General features: G+C 34.0%; 1 protein-coding gene across 1 annotated transcript in view; it reads left to right on the forward strand.

Annotated features, from left to right (window-relative positions):
- The window catches only part of rnf216 (ring finger protein 216), a 61,803-nt gene that overhangs the window by 16,101 nt on the left and 26,766 nt on the right, over nucleotides 1-18,936 (forward strand). The window contains exon 13 of the mRNA XM_056453971.1: nucleotides 1,110-1,188. Within this exon, the coding sequence (XP_056309946.1) occupies nucleotides 1,110-1,188 (79 nt within the window). The remainder of the gene's footprint in view (nucleotides 1-1,109; nucleotides 1,189-18,936) is intronic.

The raw sequence follows: 18,936 nt of genomic DNA on the forward strand, positions 1-18,936 counted from the left end.
CCCTTTAAGTTATATATATTTTTCAATAGTCTACAGAACAAACCATCATTATACAATAACTTGCCTAATTACTCTAATCTGCCTAGTTAACCTAATTAACCTAGTTAAGCCTTTAAATGTCACTTTAAACTGTATAGAAGTGACTTGAAAAATATCTAGTCAAATATTATTTACTGTCATCATGGCAAAGATAAAATAAATCAGTTATTAGAAATGAGTTATTAAAACTATTGTGTTTAGAAATGTGTTGATAAAATCTTCTCTTCGTTAAACAGAAATTGGGGAAAAAATAAATAGTGGGGCTAATAATTCAGGGGGCTAATAATTCTGACTTCAACTGTATATTTATTAGGTATATATAATAAAAACACATGCATAAAAAAAGAATTTTGTGTAAATATTTAAATTCAAATATAATTTGTATCACATACATATGAACAAAAACAAACAAAAATTAACCCTTTTCTAAGCCTCCTTTGTCTATGTTGATATACTTTACTTTAAAGACCAGGAAAAGGACTTATTCTTTACCGTAAAAGTGATGTTACTGAACATACACACAGGAGCCTGATAAAAATGCTCATATTAGAGGAAAATTACAGACGGCATTTAGAGGTTTTTGCATCTAAACTCTTCATACATATTTTATGTCTTCATATAAATAAACTTAATCTTAAATAGATGCAGGCATGTGTGTATTTATATAAACATGATAAATATTCACAACACACACACACACATTTTATGTGATTTAAAAAATATATATATTTTGGATTCGATTTAATTACGATTATTTTTTGCCCAGGACTAAAATAAACAATCATAATAGTATAATAACTGTGCTTATTAATGGTTATTAAGGTAGTAGTTGAGTTAAGGTGTTGGGTAGGATAAAGCATGTAGAATAAGACAGAAATAGCAAAAAAGTAATAGTAAAAGTAAAAAAAGCCCTAGTAATAAGCCACTAGTTAACAGTGAGAATTGGTCTAAAGTGTTCCCCATTAGTTTTAAATGAGAAACAGAATTTTCCTAGGGAAAAAGAAAGTAAAGTCTTTTAGTTTCAAATGATTTTTTTATTCTGATTATTTTCCTCACTTTTTGTTTTCAAGGTGTCCATTTTGTAACTTCCCAGCACTTTTGGATAAAGATGTTTCTTTATTCAGTTGCCCGAACCCTCGCTGCCGAAAGGTTAGTCTGAGTTTCTGGATACATATAAGTGTTTGTGTGTCATTCTCTGAAACTGCTTATGATCTGGAATGGATTAGTGCTCTCTGTCCACTTCTATCTCTTTGCCTCCAAGCAGACACTTGGTGGCGCCATGGGGCCATTTAAGGGGCCAGTCTGTAGTTTGCATTCTCGGGCCTCATTATGAGCAAGTGGATGTGAAAGTAATGTTTTTTTTTTCATTGGCAGCGTTTACTCTGCTGGAATTAGTCAGGTCAGGGCAAGAACAGAGACAGCAATTCATCATGTCTGCTATAAATATTCAGCACTCTGAACCCCAAACAGAGCTTAACCCAAGTTGGGAAGTTCACCACTAGATGAATCAGTATTCTGGTATATCACTGTCTCGTGATGTTTTGGAAATTATAACAGGGCAAAAGTGAATTATACCTCCAGGATATGAATCACAAACCACAACCTGGGTTGGAAAACACGCTGAATAGAATCAGTTGTTTATTACATGACATGGAGTTACTGATCTAGGATAAATGATTTTGGCAATGTTGTTATAGTTCAGCTGTTTTCAAAATAAAGCTTTTAGTTTTTTTAGCAATAGCTATTAGTTTTTTTGTCAAGAAATAGTGACAAAACAGTATATTGTTGGTATGAGTCACATTTTACAGTCGTCTTATTGAATTAGTTGGTTGGTAAAAATGGTTTCTTAATTTGTGAAATACAGTAAATGTCTCTGATAATCACTAAAATCTTGATTGTAGTAGTTATCACAACAGACTTTATGGTTTAAAGCATTGAACTAAAGAATTGAGTAAATAGGTTTCTTTTTTTTCTCTTTCCACGCCTGGAAAAGCTGTTAAATGTCCCATGAAATTAAAATAAAGTTTTTTTTTTTTTAAATGTTAGTATTATTAATCTTCAGCATATTTATAAAATAGTGTTCTTTAAAACACTCACAATATTTGTGTTTAGAGAATATAAACATGCAAAGCTTGTAGTTTGTCACTTCCGCCTGTACAGAGCATCGGTTTTATTCACGTCAACCCATACTACAGTTTCTCATCAGATCATAACCAACCAATGCTCTCTAGTGTCTGACATGCCCCGCCCCCTTCCAAATGCTTCTCATTTGCTTTTCACTTGAAACCATTTTCACTGGCAGAGCTCTGATTAAAAACAAAACGCTCTTGGTTGTTTCTAAAAAAGGGGAGGGGGTTCACTCTCTTCAATTTCTGCAATTTCCACCCTCTCTTTGTGTTTCAATTAAGATTGTGTCAAACATTGAATAAAAATGCAGATTTCAAAGCTCTCCACAGGACCTTTAAAATTACAAAAATCATAGAGTCATAGTTTGAGTTTACGGTTAGTAAAATTTCTTTCTTTTCAAAAGTTGCAAAAACAACTTTTAATTTTACAGATACGATGTTCTTTAATTATGTTTATTTAAGAATACTGAAAAATATACCATAGTTTCAAAGCAAATAGTAAGCACAATGTTTTATGACAAATTTAACTTTATCATTAATTGAATAATTTACATTTCAAAATGTTTTCACATGGAAAATAATAACATGGTAATAATAACATTTCACATAGTTTTCTTGTTAATAATGCTTACTAGTTACCGTATTGTTGAATAAATCAATTCAGCTTTAATGAATGTAGGAGACTTAAAAAAGATAAAATATTTAGCTTATAAGAAGTAGGCATGGGCCGGTGTCTGATGGTATGATAACCTTGGATAAACATATCACGGTATGACAATATTGTGATTACTGTTCTAAAAATGTTCCTATTTTAATGTCTGGGTAAAAAAAACAACTTCTTTCCCCATATTTTATTTTAAGAAACATTTAAAATATTGTGAAACAGTATGTTAGGCTAATTATTGAAAATAAATCGTTGAGTTCTGCTGTCTTCATTAGTTGAAACTTGAAAAGGCATCTTTGGATATCTTGCTTTTATTTAGACATAAAGCAACTGCACTGTTCAGGTCAATAGCATGCTGGATGTTGGATTTCAGATGTTTGCTCAATCGTGGGCTGATCAGTAGCTTTTGAAGTGGAGGGTCCTTTTCTGCTGGAGATACTGTTGTCCTAAAAACTAAAAATAGTCATAAAAACACATTTAAAAAGTACATATACCACAGGAATGGTATAAAAGAAAATTGTTGCGGTTTTAAACCATGACTTTTCCAAACCACAGTAAACCTTCAAACCAGTTATCGTCCCATGCCTATTAAGAAGTCTTAAAATGTAGTGTTCTTCAAACATCGTGACACCCATTTTGACCCATTTAAATTTCTATCATTCAAAATTGTAATCAGATGTGTTTTATGTTTGTTTTTAGAAGGAGATTTTAGATTGCTTTAAATGTTGTCTGTAGTATTTCCAGGAGCAGTTCATTTGCTTGACAAGTTGGATGGTAGCATCTCCAACACTGGTTACAAGTACGTTTGATGTTTTGTCTCAGTCTTATCAGTGTTTGGCTGTGAGGAATGTGTCAGGCAGTGCCAGGACTCCGAGAGCTGTCAGTCCGTCTGTGCGTTAGTGAATTTCAGCTGACAGGCCGAACACGTCAAGGACTCTGAACTCACAGCTACTTTCTCAACAGGCCCGAAAGCAATGCTAGAGTGGTCTGCGTTTTGTCAGGGCTATCTTTCCATTTGTCTGACAACCTCGACTTTTATCTCTTTCTGTCTGTATTTGAGCCTCAGTCACATTTAAAATAATAAACAAATGCGGAAGGCCTGCACTGTAAAGTATGTTTCGAGTTACTGTTATTCTGAAGCAGATACATTTGCATTATTATTTTCCTCTTGTTAGATGATGATAAAAAGCGGTTGTGGTTAGGAATTAACTATAGTGTTAGGTCAGGGTTGCCCATTTGGGTGAATATAGTGACCAAAGTGATGCTTTAGTATAATGATGTAATGAAGCTTTAGAATTTAGACCTGAGCCTTGGGTTGTTTCTAACCTGAATGCGTAATTGATTATAAGATGAAGTAGGGCTTTAGAAATGTTAACTTATAATGTATACTGAGATAAATATTAGAGATTGACTGATGATTGACTTGGACCAAAACATCCACACTAATCTTGAGTTCATTTGCAATCATTTATATATTTTTTGTGTATTAATAGTAACAAACATGATTTATGAAAATTAATAATACAATAATCAGATTTTTCTTATTAATTCTTCATATTATTTTGCTTAATGAACATTTCATGCTGATAAAGCAGCACTCTTTCTTGTCATACAGCTGAACCATCATGATGTAAATTAAGAGAACTAATACAGAAGCATTTTGCCCTGAATTAGTGAAATTTCTGACTGACTGAAGCACAATATACTCGTAAGTTGCTATTTTTAAACATTTTTGGTACTTCTTTCCTAATAAACCAGCACAATCTCACAGCAATTCGTATCTTTTTGATCTAGTGGCTAATTCGTATGAATTCATACGATCTAATTCGTACAATTTAGAACCATTTGCTCATCCCCCAATGACGATTGAGTTTAGGGGTGGGTTAGGTGCCACGCCTCCTTATTAAAATTGTACAATTTCGTATGACTGAACTCGTACGAATTTGTACGAATTAGCCACTAAACTGACAAAACGTATAATACTTACGTTTTCTCATGAGATCAGACTGAATAAACTGCAGTTCAAATAATTCTTCTATTAAAATCAAATCAAATCAAATGCTTGTTTATTAGAAAACACTTAATGCTACGTAAAGGCTGTGCATGTCAATGGCAAGAATGTGTTGGAGCTGCTGCAGGACGAGACAGGTGATGCTATAACACAATAAGCTGTTTTAAAAAGTGTTCCTGAAAGTAAATGGATGCAAAATGTTTATCTTTGGTGTCTGAGAAAAGAGATTGTTCTGATAAGTCACAGCGAGATAAAAAAAATGTACAAATAAAAAAGTTCAGTCTAGAGAAGAAATGCAGAAAAAAGAAGACCGGATGATGCCAAGTTGAATAATTTATCAAAGTCACAAGCATAATGGATACATACACAATTTTAGCATGCCTTCCATACCTCCTACAAACAAGAAGATTAGGAAGAGTGTAGTGGTGAGCAGAATGCCAAAAAAATGCATTGTTGTGTTCAGACCATGTCATGTGCAGAAATCAGCCTTGCTTTTTAATGTTGCACTTAGCCTTAAGGTGTGAAATTCATTCTGCCTCAACTACAAAGGGCACTTAAAAAGATTTGAGACTTGATTTGAATGTGCTTGCATGAAGTAAGTGTTCAAGTGAACGTTTAACTGCCGCATGTACAACTCAACTTGTGTATTGATGATATAAGCACTTCAATACAGTGGTATCTTCCATAAAACTTCCAGTAAATTGCATCTTTGCATTTCATAAAATTGCATTTCATACTTTGAACACAAGCTCAATGGAAAAATAACACAGCGCTTCAACCTACATCTTTTCTTTGAAACGGCAAAAACGTTACCACAAACATACGTTTGACTGCAGCTTCTATAGAAAGTAAACACTACGCCAACAACTTTCGTTTTCACCCTAATGAAATTTACTGGGGCATATAAGTGACAAATAATGGAATTTTTTGTGCAAAAATTTTGACAAAAAAATCTATGAAATTAATGAACTTAATGTCAATGAAATTAACACAGATTGTAATAGTTTATACCTTCGGCTCTCAGCCCAAAATCAAGTTTGGTTTTTGTCATTTCATGAGAAAAAGTTTTGGCATCTCTGCTGTAAACAGCACTCTGATTGAAATGTCTTTGCCAAAGGCTTTCCCCTTGAAGTTGCTAATAAATAAACGTTTTTTGAACAAGACGAATTGTAGGGTGGAACATTCAATTCTCTCTATCAGGAATTGATTGTTTGGTTAGTCTGCTATAGAAGTATCTCATCTGAGTGACAGGTTGTCCCACTCCCACACCAGTAAATGCAGATTAGGAAAGAGAAGTGATGACGTTGCAGTTGCAAGAGAAATTTATTTTGAATAAAGATTGAGGGAATGTGATAAAAAAAAAAACAAGTACATGGATAAATCATAATAATAACCATTACATTAAAAGTAAAAGTTGTCAATTTTCACTTTCATGGTAGTGTCTTTAGAAGACATTGACCTGTCATCAGGTATTTTCGTGTTCTGTCCTGTACGTGCAGTCCTCTGGGTGGTGCTGTTGTTCTGCGATGTCTATGCAGTTTTATTTTGCCTCACATCTGCTGCTGATTATCCCGCCTTACACTTCTGCAGCAGCCATCAGCAGGGCGGGAGATTGGGAGCTGGAGAACGCCCACGTCTTTGGCCTTCCTCTCGACACCACTGATAGATTAAGTGTGCCATCAGGCAGGACCTCCATTTTCCTCTCCTGTGCTACTTCCTAATGGTGGAGTTACAGGACTGGATATGGGGGAAATTGAAAACAGTTGTGTTAGTGTGATTCCATAACGTGACCCAGATTCACTTCCTCCTCCTGGCACTCAGTTTGGCATTCCTTTCGAAATGAAGAACTGGGCTCTCATGACTTGGCCAGCATCGTGCGGACTTTTCCAAAGCCGTGCTTCTTGGGAACAAATTTCTTCTTTCGATGGATAGATCTAAAAACGCAACCGCCTGCCTGATAATGGGTGTATTATAGTCTGAAAAGTGCGGTCGGTGCTGTGGCTTGGTGGTTAAACATCTGAGCTGGTAACTAAACAGATGTGCTTTTCAAAGGTCAAATCATGAAAAATCTTTTTGCGTCATAAGCCTTTGTTTTGATTTCTCTAGAAATGTGATGGCACACTGTACTTCTGTAGAAATTGAAACTTCTTTTGGCAACCGTTCCACTGAAATTTTGTAATATTGCGAGAAATGTTTTTCCCCCAATTTAATTTGGTTTATAAAGGGTTAGACTTATTTTTCAAGCTGTGGTCAGATTCATAAAATTACAAACAATTCCCATCTGTTTTGCTTGGTTGTGGCAGATGGAGCTGGTCATCCTTAAACAGTGATATTTGTATTAAATTGAACTTAATTAAACTTCAGAAGTGACATTTGTGTTCAATTTAACCAGGTTTTTACCGAAACCCTGCTGCCTAGCTGATATGCAGGAATGATTCCACAATTCTGAACTAATGGTATGGCTTTTTATTCTCTATTCTTCATCCATGTTAAGCTTCTTGGACACAATCCACATTATAAAAAGCCCTATTAAATAAAGACAGTTTGACTTAAGTGCAAAATATATTTATTGTCTATTGGTAATAGCATAGTGATGTACTGTGAACTGATGTAACACAACTCGCACAGAAATCTGTCCAAACCAGACAGAAGAATCTTAGCAAACTCACATGACCAACTTAAACTCAATGCAAAATGTTAGTAGAGAAATATTTATCAGTTTCATTACAATTCCGGTCCTTTTTTAAATCTCTATTAAAGTTGCAGTATGTAAGTTTTTACCCAGTGATTGAACCAGGTATTACATTTCTGAATCAAAACAAACGCAAGGACAGGTTGCCAGATTGACGAACAAAGGGAGCGTGTCTGACCATCGAGCCTAAAGGCCTAAATCGCGTGCTATATAAAAGCAACGACACACGATAAGAATATTTTCCATATTAAAAGGAGTTTTTGTCCTAACCAACATCTTGAATTTATATATTAGAAATGGCTTGTATTTCTTAGAGCTGAACAACAGAAAACTGACTGATCACCTCAGGTACACCTCATGTCCTTTATTCAGTGTTAAATGCTAATAATGTGAGTTTTAATGCCATTTTACATGACATTTATTGCCATACTACTGAAAGCAGCAGCAGATAGTTCACCTCAGATCTTGAAAATAAAATAAACCGTTTGAAATTGAACTTAAGAACTAAACACGTATCAGTGATTTCAGCATGTATATTTAATAATGTTAAATTAATTAGATGATAAACCTTACCATTTCATGAGTAAGGGCATATTCTGTGCTTCTGAATGGCTGAATTTAAATTTTGGTCATGTTTCGTCTGGTGCAAACAGCCAAATTGCTTATCACTGCGTATCACGTCATGCCGCGTGTTTTTAGGATGCAGGGTTGCAATGTAACCTGCTCACCCAATGTTTACGATTGTAATATTTGTAGTATTTGCTTATTAATAACCTCATGTGGAACTCTGCATCTCATTTCACAGTCTGCTACTGTCCACTGGAGGTCGCATTTCAGTCACAGACGCATGCTTTCAGAGCCGCTCTGAATGAATGAATGAATGAATGAATGAATGAATGAATGAATGAAATATGAGGTTTTCCGGCGACCCAGGGTGCTGAAATATAATTTGCTAAACTGGCATTGGGCGGGTTAAAAGAACCAAAGCAAAGTCAGCGTTCCAGCACGGAATGCCCATTTTCAAAGCAGAATATCTTCTGTATCTTCTACTGACTTCAGTATTGTTTTTCAGATGAACAAGAATGTTCACTTAGCATGATTCTGAAATATCTGCTAACATATTATTGGGGTTTCATGCGTTAGAAGAGTCAAAAACTTACATGCAGCACCTTTAAAATAGTTGATTTTGCTTTGAAAGTATGGTGAGCACAGATAATTGATGATTATTATATATCTTTTTTGAGGGTTTGACAACCAAAATAACAATGACAGGACTACAGGACTGTATGTGTAGAGGTGTTTAGTTTCTCTTTACAAAGTGACTATCCTGGCATCTATAGTGCAGCGTTTTTAGTCTTTTTTTTTTTTTTTTTTCTTTCTTTCTTTTCTCGTATGAAGGGTGAACATTTTTAAATTGTCTTTCCAAAAAACACTTTACAGATTTTACTTCATTATTGCTGTGGAAAGTCCATTATACAACAATTTGTACTCTAAAGACCTGATTCAAGCATGATTACTTGTTAAACATAATGACAAATATGTTTGCGTCCATTCACACTGATGAACGATAAAAATCATTTTATTTTAGTTTATGATTTTCATTCACTGTTACCTCCTTGTAACCGTAACTAGTGTGCTAATAGTTCATCTGATTAGTGAATTTTTATTTCAAATGAATTTAGCAATCATAATCAGTGTAGTCAAATAAAAATAAATATTTTCCACAACATTTTCTCATGAGGCAACACAAAAATGCTGAAACTAGCTCTGGACACCTTAGGTACTTTTATTTTTAATACCTTAATGATGTCAGCCATACTTGCTTTCTTAACATTCAGAAAGCATGTCAAAATCTGTTCTCCAGTAGTTTTATTAACCTTTGTATACCTCAAACTTCATTTGGTCGCTGCTCTTTTCAGTTTTCAGTTGCTTGGAATTATCTGCAGCAGATCTTAAAGCTCAATGCTTTTATTCCACTATCATCCTTTAAAAATTCAGTCCAGTTAATAGTACAAGATCACTGTGCTTGTTTTTAGTTTCTCCTTGATTTTATATGTGGTATCTGCATCTGTGAAATTTTTATTGTGTTGTGTCTCTGCTGCTTCGTATCTGCTTTATATGTTGCCTCTTGGCCAAGTCGTCATTGTAAATGAAAACTGGTTCTCAATTGACTTACCTGGTTAAATAAAGGTTATTATTAGTGCATAACTTCTATGTATTTTTATGATTTTTTTTCCCATGGAGTAACCACTTAATTTTTGCAAAAAGCGCTTAACCTAAAGCAGGGCATATTCAGAATGTCGTCTGTAGCTTTTAATTCCACGAGCCCTTCATATTTCAGTTGATTCTGATTGGCTGTCAGTGTTATCATTTATTAACTTTGTAAAAAAAAAAAGTTCTCAATTATCTCAATGATGTTGTTTCTGTACATTTTCATCCTTATATCTGCTGTTGTTTTATATTTAGAACCATTTACAGAACACTACTTTTATTATTATATTTATAGTTCTCGTGCTTGGTACGAACAGACCTTAAAAGCCATGCTGTTGGGCCTGTATACTGAATATTAAGGGTAATCTTTCTGTCTGTTTGTGTGGCGGTTTAATGTGCCTGCATGCTTTTATCATTGTGTAAGCAGAAGTTTGCAGCTGTCTAACCCACATTTGTCCGTGGCTGTGGAAAGCTCCAGAATTCCAGTGCCCCGTTAATGGCTTGACTGCTCATATTTCAGGTTTTCCTCCGTGTCTCTCTGATGCATGCCCTCAAGTTCCTGTGCTCAGTGGCGAGGACACGTCCTCTCCTCTGCCCTTCTCTTTCTCTTTTTTTACCTCATGTGAAGATGAAAAGTTGTATAACTGACACACTTTTCCCTCTCCACTGCCTTTGTGGCTCCACCCTTCATAGTGAATCCAAGATGCTCATTGGCTAGACCCAGATCCTTCGAATTTGAAATGTGGTACAGTTCATATTTGACCCAGATTGTTCTTTTTTTTTTAATGCTTTTGCACATTTCAAAAAATGCAGTTTTTTTTTCTCTGAGATTGGGTTAGTCGCTGCTTTCACATGCAGATCTGCCAACTTTTCCTTCTTTCTAGCTCAATAGACTGGCTTGTGTTTGCACTGTTTATTTTCCACGGATCCATGTTTTTCAGATTGGCTTTGATAGACTGCAGCAGCTGCAGCATGTTTTCCAGAACTCTTGATTTTGCACGCAAGGTTTATGTAATGACATATTTAGTTCATTTTTAATGTAACTTTCATAATGTCCAACTTGCTGCTGCTGTTTTACGTTAGAAAAAGTAATCTGTGAGGTTTGTTAACCTCTTAAATCTATTATTCTCGTTAAGTTTATTTCCTTGTGATTTTGTTAAATCTGTGTAAATTAAGTTAATAATAAATAACATTTTAGTAAAGCATTAATAAAATAATAAATAATTATCGCAAAGCATTTTTGGTTTTTAGTCTAGTGCATTCAGAATTTTAGCTTTTATTTTTGGTCTAGAATTACCGTTTGGGTTAGGGTTCATCTTAAAATAAAAAATTGCTACTTTATTTGCTCACCCTCAATGGTTTCAAACCATTATGAGTTTCTTTATTCTGTTGAACACAATGATATATCAAAGAAAGCTGAAAACCTGTTACAATCGGCTCCCTTAGTATGAAAAACAAATACTGTGGAAGTCAGTGGTTACATGTTTCCAGCTTTCTTCAAAACATTTTATTTTCAACAGCAGTAAGAAAGTCAATCAGGTTTGGAACCAGTAAAGAATGAGTAAATGGTGACAGAATTTTTATATTTTGATGGACTGTCCCTTTAATTGAAATGTACTTCTTAACACAATGGCATGGCGTTTTTTTATATCTTATGGGAAATAAATTACAAGCAAAACTGCTGTTTTTTTTTTTTACTTTAAAGCAAGTAATAGTAAAATATATATTATATTATATATATATATATATATATATATATATATATATATATATATATATATATATATATATATATATATATATATATATATGTATATATATATATGTATATGTATATGTATATATATATATGTATATGTATATGTATATATATATATGTATATGTATATATATATATATATATGTATATGTATATGTATATGTATATGTATATATATATGTATATGTATGTATATATATATATATATATATATATATATATATATATATATATATATATGTATATGTATATATATGTATATGTATATGTATATGTATATATATGTATATGTATATGTATGTATATATATATATATATATATATATATATATATATATATATATATATATATATATATATATATATAATTTTTATTTCAAAATGTAAATTGTTCATGTGAAAGCTGAATTGCCCACTGAAAAAAATGGATTCATTGAATTTACTAAAGGTGAATGTTTAATTTTAAGATAACTGGTTGCAATTATATGGGCTATAACAATTTATATGGGCTGAATTTAATCAAACCAATTAAGGCAAGGCAAGTTTGTTTATTAAGCACATTTCATACACAGTGGCAATTCAAAGTGCTTTACATAAACAAGAATATAAAGCATGTATAAGAAATAATATAATAGCAAGTATAATAAAAGTGACTAAAACAGATAAAAACACATTAAAATGTGTTAAAGCAGTTTGAAAAAGAATGAAAAAGAAAAGAATGAAAAAGAAAAGAAAGATGTAATAGTGTGATCTGTCGGACGTAGCACAGTGCTCATTCAGTAAAGGCACAGCTAAACAGATGTGTTTTCAGTCTTGATTTGACGGTGCCTAATGTTGGAGCACATCTGATCATTTCTGGAAGCTGATTTCAGCAGCGGGGGGCACGGATTTATCCTGCTTTGACTGAACTCTTGTAATTTCTAGTTTATTTGATCCTTATGATCTTAGTGATCTGTTGGGTTTGTATTCCGTGTGAGCATATCTGTAATGTATTGAGGTTCTAGGCCATTTTGTGATTTATAGACCAGTAATAATACTTCAAAATATATTCTCAATTGAACTGGGAGCCAATGTAAAGACCTGAGGACAGGTGTGACGTGCTCCGATTTCCTGGTTCTGGTCAGAATCCTGGCAGCAGTGTTCTGGATCAGCTGCAACTCTCTGATTGTCTTTTTGGGAAGCCCAGTGGTGAGGCCGTTACAGTAATCCACCTTGCTGCTGATAAAAGCATAAACAAGTTTCTCTAAGTCTTCACTGGAAATAAAGCGTCTAATTCTTACAATGTTATTGAGATGATAGTATGCTGATTTAGTTACTGCTTAGACATGACTACTGAACCTCATATCTGACTCCAGAGTCACACCAAGATTCTTGACCTTGTTTTTTGTTGTTTGACCCTTAGAGCCAAGGTACGCATTCACCTTGAGAACCTCATCTCTGTTCCTAAATGCAATGACTTTAGTTTTCTCTTTGTTTAACAAATAAGTTAAACATTACTAAATTGAATTTGTTTGTTTAAATTCAGCCCATATAAATAGTTTGCAACCATTTACTCTAAATTGTAAATCCAATGAAGTGTGTCCCCAGACTCCAGAATAGTTTTCTTTTCAGTGTCTCCCCAGACTTTAGAATAGTTTGAAGTAAAGTTGCTAAATAATAATGCTCAATATGTTTAATTATCAATGTTAAAACCAGTTTTATTGTATTTGTATCACAATGCCTCATGTTCAGAATGCTTTGAGCGTTAAATACAAAGCAATGGCATTTATTTGAAATAGAAATCTTTTTCAATATTAATGTCATTCTTGCTCACTTAAATTGATGATTTCTTTTGTCTGCAGTCTTACTGACCCCACCTTTTGAAAGCCAGGGTGTGTGTATATAGTATATATTCCACTCTTTTCCACATTCCATTGCCCAGATTCTGACATGCTGCATACTCGAGCGTTTTATTTCCAACTCTTTTGTGCTGTAGCTGTATGATGTGTAGCCGTGGCTCAGGGATGTTTGTGTGTGTGTTAGCACATGCTGTGGGTGTGCTGTTCTCCCCCTGAGGCTCATTCATGCTCGTGCTCCTCCAGAACAAGCAGCCCCCCAATCAGATCCTCCGCAAATCTCCTCTTCTGCCTTATAAGGCCTGCTGTTCAGGAGAGAAGCTCTGAGCTTATTCACTGAGTGCCTGCACTGATGTCGCAACATGCTTTCTTGCTACTTTATGCCGTTTTACTTTCAAGAACTCACAAAATGTGCACAGGAAAATGGTAACTTTATGATGCATTAATACTACTTGTAAAAGCTGCATTAAAACAACGTATATATTATGTTCATGGTACATCCATTTGTAGATAATACCCACAGTTTTTGATAATTGCGCTTATAACTTATACTTTTATCCTGCAGTTGCTGGGATTGCAGTCCTGGTTAGACCTAAACTGCATAGCTGCATCCGAAATCGCACCATTCAGTAATATATAGTACGCTAAAAACAGTTGCAAGCCGGGTAGTATGTCGGAACGCATAGTATTCGAAAAACAGTGTGTAAGAAGTACCCGGATGACATACTGTACTACCTACGGCGGGATTCTGAAGTGCGCATTAGATGGATGCTACGCTATCGCATGATGTACCACGAGAGAACTGCATCTGATGCGGGTAGGTCACGTGATGATGACAAAATGGCAGATGTAATGCGTCCGAGTTACATTCGTACTACTGACATTCATACTGTATAGTATGTACTTTTCTAACGGCAGAGTAGTATGTTTAAATTCAAATGCAGTACCTACTGAGTAGTAGGTGATTTTGGATGCAGCCCATGTCGTTGCCTTGTACATGTGTAATGACAATAAAGTTTAATCTAATCTAATCTAATGTAATGATTAAAATAGTTTATCTAAATCTGAATGTTCGGTCTCTTTACTCAATTTTTAACTTCCTTCCGAATCTTTATTAGCTTCTCTGTTCTATTGAAAACAAAAGAAGATGTTTTGAACAAAGTGGAGAACTTGTAGCCATTGACTTGCATGGTGGTTGTTTTCCTACTATGGTAGTCAGTGGTTACAGGTTTTCAACTCTCCTCAAAATACCTTCTTTTGTGTTCAACTGAATTTACAAACTGAAGGTTCGGAGACACTTTAGGAAGTAAATGATGAGTAAATTTTTGGTGGAACTATTCTTTTAAGATTATTAGAATTTAATATAAAAACCCATTTGGATGCTCCCATCTTTGAGTTCTGAATTTTGACTAGGATTGTCCTTGCAGCAATAACATGTAGACCCAGTTACCTTTATGAAGACCTCTCACAAAATGACACCCCTCGACTCGTTCACAGTAAATTGTTACTGCCAATAAAATGTGCTTTTTTTATTGGCTTGTGTTTTTGTTAAAGCAGTATATTTTAACTTCATAATAAATAACATTTTAATAAAGTATTAATAAAATAATAAATAATTATTGCAAAGCATTTTTAGTTTTTACCCAAGTGCGTTCAGAATTTTAGGTTTCACTTTCAGCCTAGAATTACCATTTGGGTAAGGGTTTTAGGGTTCACTCAAAAATGAAGATTTGCTTATTATTTACTCACCCTCAAGTGTCACCCTCAAAGAGTTTCTTTATTCTGTTGAACATGAAATTATATTTTGAAAAGAGCTGGAAACCTGTAGCAATTGACTCCCATAGAAGGAAAAACAAATACTATGGAAGTCAATGGTTTTCAGCTTTCTTCAAAATATAATTTCATGTTCAACAGCAGTAAGAAAGTGAAACTTGTTTATAACCAGTAAAATGGTGAACAGAATTATCATATTAATATAGTTATTTATACTATTCATTTAATAGCAATGTAGTTCTTAACAAAGAATGGCATGGCATTTTATATATTTTAAGAGAGAAAAACAAAAATAAATTCTTATAAAAATATATCAATTAATGCGACAGACTATTTCAAACTAAGTCCAAAAAAAGCTTCATGGGGATCTTCAACATCTTACTGCTCAAATCTGTGAAGTGAACGCTGCTGTAAATCAACACATCAAATCTCACCAAAGCAGTTGTTGCTTACAGATCCTTATTCAAAGAGTTTGACAAGCTATGTCAATGTATGCAGTGCTAAAAAGTGCTATTCATGATGCTGATTGTGACTGCAGAGTTTCATGAAATGTTCTTTAATTTGGCTATTTTGGGAGGTAAATTATATCTTATTTATAGTAACCATATTAGTATCATGTATTCGATTCTGCTATCTTACCAAATACAACATTTGTGGTATCAGTATTTAAAACATTTCAACATCAATAATATTTAAAAGCATTGTCAGAACATCTAAATAAAGCTTTAGTCGTTTTTTTCTGAAGGCTGGGTGTCATGAGAGCTGAGCTTTCTAGTTGAAAGATCTACATTCAAGCATAAATATGTTCAGCCAAGATAAAAGTAGCGTGACGAACTACAGTTGTGGTTTCAGGTTATACGGTTGCAGCATAAGAAGTATGCACGCAGCGATTAGCAGGAAATGGGGGGTATTCATTTTAGTGAATCAGATTTATTTTACAGGAATATGCTGCGCGACCACAATTGTCACCCTGGGTTTGTTTTGCCGAGATAAACTTGCCGTTAAAGCTGTTTCCCTCATGACAAAAGCTGTTTTTCCAGATCGTTGTGGTGCTTTGATGGCTATGCTAGATGTCAAGCATTTTCACTCTTTATTTCACAAATGCTACATGCATCCTGTGTGGGCTGGCTGTTCCTGTGGCTCGTTTTAGTGACAAGTAACGTCTGAAAAGCCAACTTTCTTTCTTATATCTGTATATTTGATTTATCATTCTGTGCAGCGCTTGATAATAAGATTGATTGCATCGTAGCCTTTTTTGTGTGTTGTTGTTGGGTCATGTTTGCTAAAAGAATCAGACAATGATTTAAAAAAACACGACAGAATAATGTTAATGGGGTTGTAAATGTCTTCATCTTCATAAATCACACACATGCTTTGAAGGAATCTTGATGTTTGCCAACGCTGATAAGAATAGTTGCATAACGGGGCGAGCGCTGTCAGCGGTGTGTGTTTGAGAGTCTGACTCCACCTCAAATTCTAATCAGGAAAGATCAGCCTGGCCTTGCAAGGTAAACTTTGTACCAGGAAGCAGTGTTTGAAGCGATGATGTCAGCGTGATGTCACTGCTGTATTTTTAGTCGCATATATAAACAAAAGTTGCCAGTGTGTGTGCAAACTTCTGACTGCGAGAGTCACCTCAGCTCAACTGAGGCCTGCAGTCACATCCTGTCAACTTCTTTTGCATGTGTAAAGGCAAACACACCATTCAGTGACACAAATGCTAGTTGATAAAGCTTTCTTATTATCCTCTAGATTTTTTTTTTCCTCAAAAGTATTTTTTTATTAAACATATTAGATATGAAACATACAGTTCAGATAGCTTTTCACTTTTTTTTACACAACAGACAAACAAAACCTGTAGCACACGAATACATTTAGGTTCTATAAAAGAAAAAAAAACATAAATAATATTAAGATAAAATACAAATAAATAGTAATATTAGGTAAAACATCTGTTACTCTCATATATAAGGGAAGACAAGAAAAGAAAAAGAAAGAAATTAGAGAAAAAAATAAAGAAAAGAAAACAAGGAAAGGTTCTACTCTTCTAAAAAGACTGAGGGGTCCATCTTCTTTATGTGATCTAAAATAGGTTGCCAGATGAGGAAAAACATATCAGTACAGCCTCCTACAGTATCGTATTTTTTCTAAGATCATGTGGTGTAGAAGTTTTATAAGCCATTGCTTAAAGGTTGGGGGAAGTTTTTCCTTCCATTTCAACAATATTAATCTTCTAGCTAAAAGTGTAGCAAAGGCAATCACATGTATCTTGCTTTTGTTAAAACTTAAGGACTGTGGCGTGATCCCAAAAATTGAAATTATGGCCTCAGGTTCTATATAGGTATTTAATGCGTCCGAGAGAAATTTAAATATTAGCTGCCAGAAATCCTTTATCCTCTAGATTTTGATGGATTTTTTTTTCAAGTGCTATTTTGGGCTTTATGCCTGGATTTTGCAAAATTCAAAAGCTTCCCAAATCCACATGCAGAGGTGGAAATGCAGAAGTTTGGTATCATTTTAAAGAAAACCCTTTGAATTTTCATAAAACACTGTTGAAAGTTATTAAAATAATTGTATATATTGTTTGTGTTATAATAAACCCTCTCCAAAAAAAGAGGTGCTCTTTTTTCTTTTTTTAATTTTTAAAATTTTATTTATTTTTTATTTATTTATTTTTTTCTTTGTAAACTCAAATTTGAAGTTTAATTTTTAGGTTCTGTGTGTTCTAGGTTTCTGTAATTAATTTTGTTGGTTCCTGCTCAAGTCAGTAATCATTGGAAAAAAGAAAAATGTCTCGATCATAATCTATGCAAAGGTTATTCTATTCCAACTGATTAGAGAACGGAACCACTTCTGGGGGTCTGGGGGTATTGGGCCAGTACAGACCTTAAAATTTAAAGAATGCGGAAGTAAATTATGTCATGGACCAGGTACGGCAAATGCAGTTCAGGAGGTTAAATGAGTTATTTCATTAGTTTTGTTATTCATAATCTACTGATTACTTTTTTACCCACTTATTCAGCCACCAAAAATTTCTGACTTTTTTTTACTTGTCAACTCAAACCAAAAATGGCAAAACTAAATGAAGAAAAATTAAGGTTAAGAAGATTTTAAAAACTAAACTTAACTAAAGAATAACTGTGTGGATTCATTTAAAACATTATTCCTGTCTGTTTGTTGTTGTAAAGTCAGAATCATTACTCCATAAAGTTGGCTTAAATGTGCTGTATCGTTTTTAGGAAACATTTTCGATTAGAAACCAATGCAAAACATTAACAGCCATAAACTTGGTCCCACTTTATTTTGATGCTCCTTTTGTTAAATTTAAATTACATTGCATCTACATGCCAACTTATCCTCATTAGATTATTAGTAGACTGTTACGTTGGGGTTAGAGTTAGTGTAAGTTTACATGTACTTGCAAAGTTTCTTATAGTCAGTTAAATGTCTGTTGAAGGAGCGTATCAACAGATATAAAGCAGACAGTCTACTAATTCTCAAATGGACCATCTAAATAAAGTGTTACCATAAATTTTAATATTACAATTTTACATAAGTTGTTATTATTGTAATTATCCATTCATTAATTTTTCTTCAGCTTAGTCCCTTTTTTAATCAGGGGTCACCACAGCAGAATGAACTGCCAATTTATCCAGCATACATTTTATGCAGCGGATGCCTTTCCAACTGCAACCCAGTACAAGAAAACATCTAAACACCTTCATTCACACACACACATACACACACACACTACGGCCAATTTAGTTTATTCAATTCACCTATAGTGCATGTGTTTGTACTGTGGGGGAAACCGGAGCACCCGGAG

This window comes from Danio aesculapii, chromosome 3 (assembly GCF_903798145.1).
Source record: "Danio aesculapii chromosome 3, fDanAes4.1, whole genome shotgun sequence".
NCBI lineage: Eukaryota > Metazoa > Chordata > Actinopteri > Cypriniformes > Danionidae > Danio > Danio aesculapii.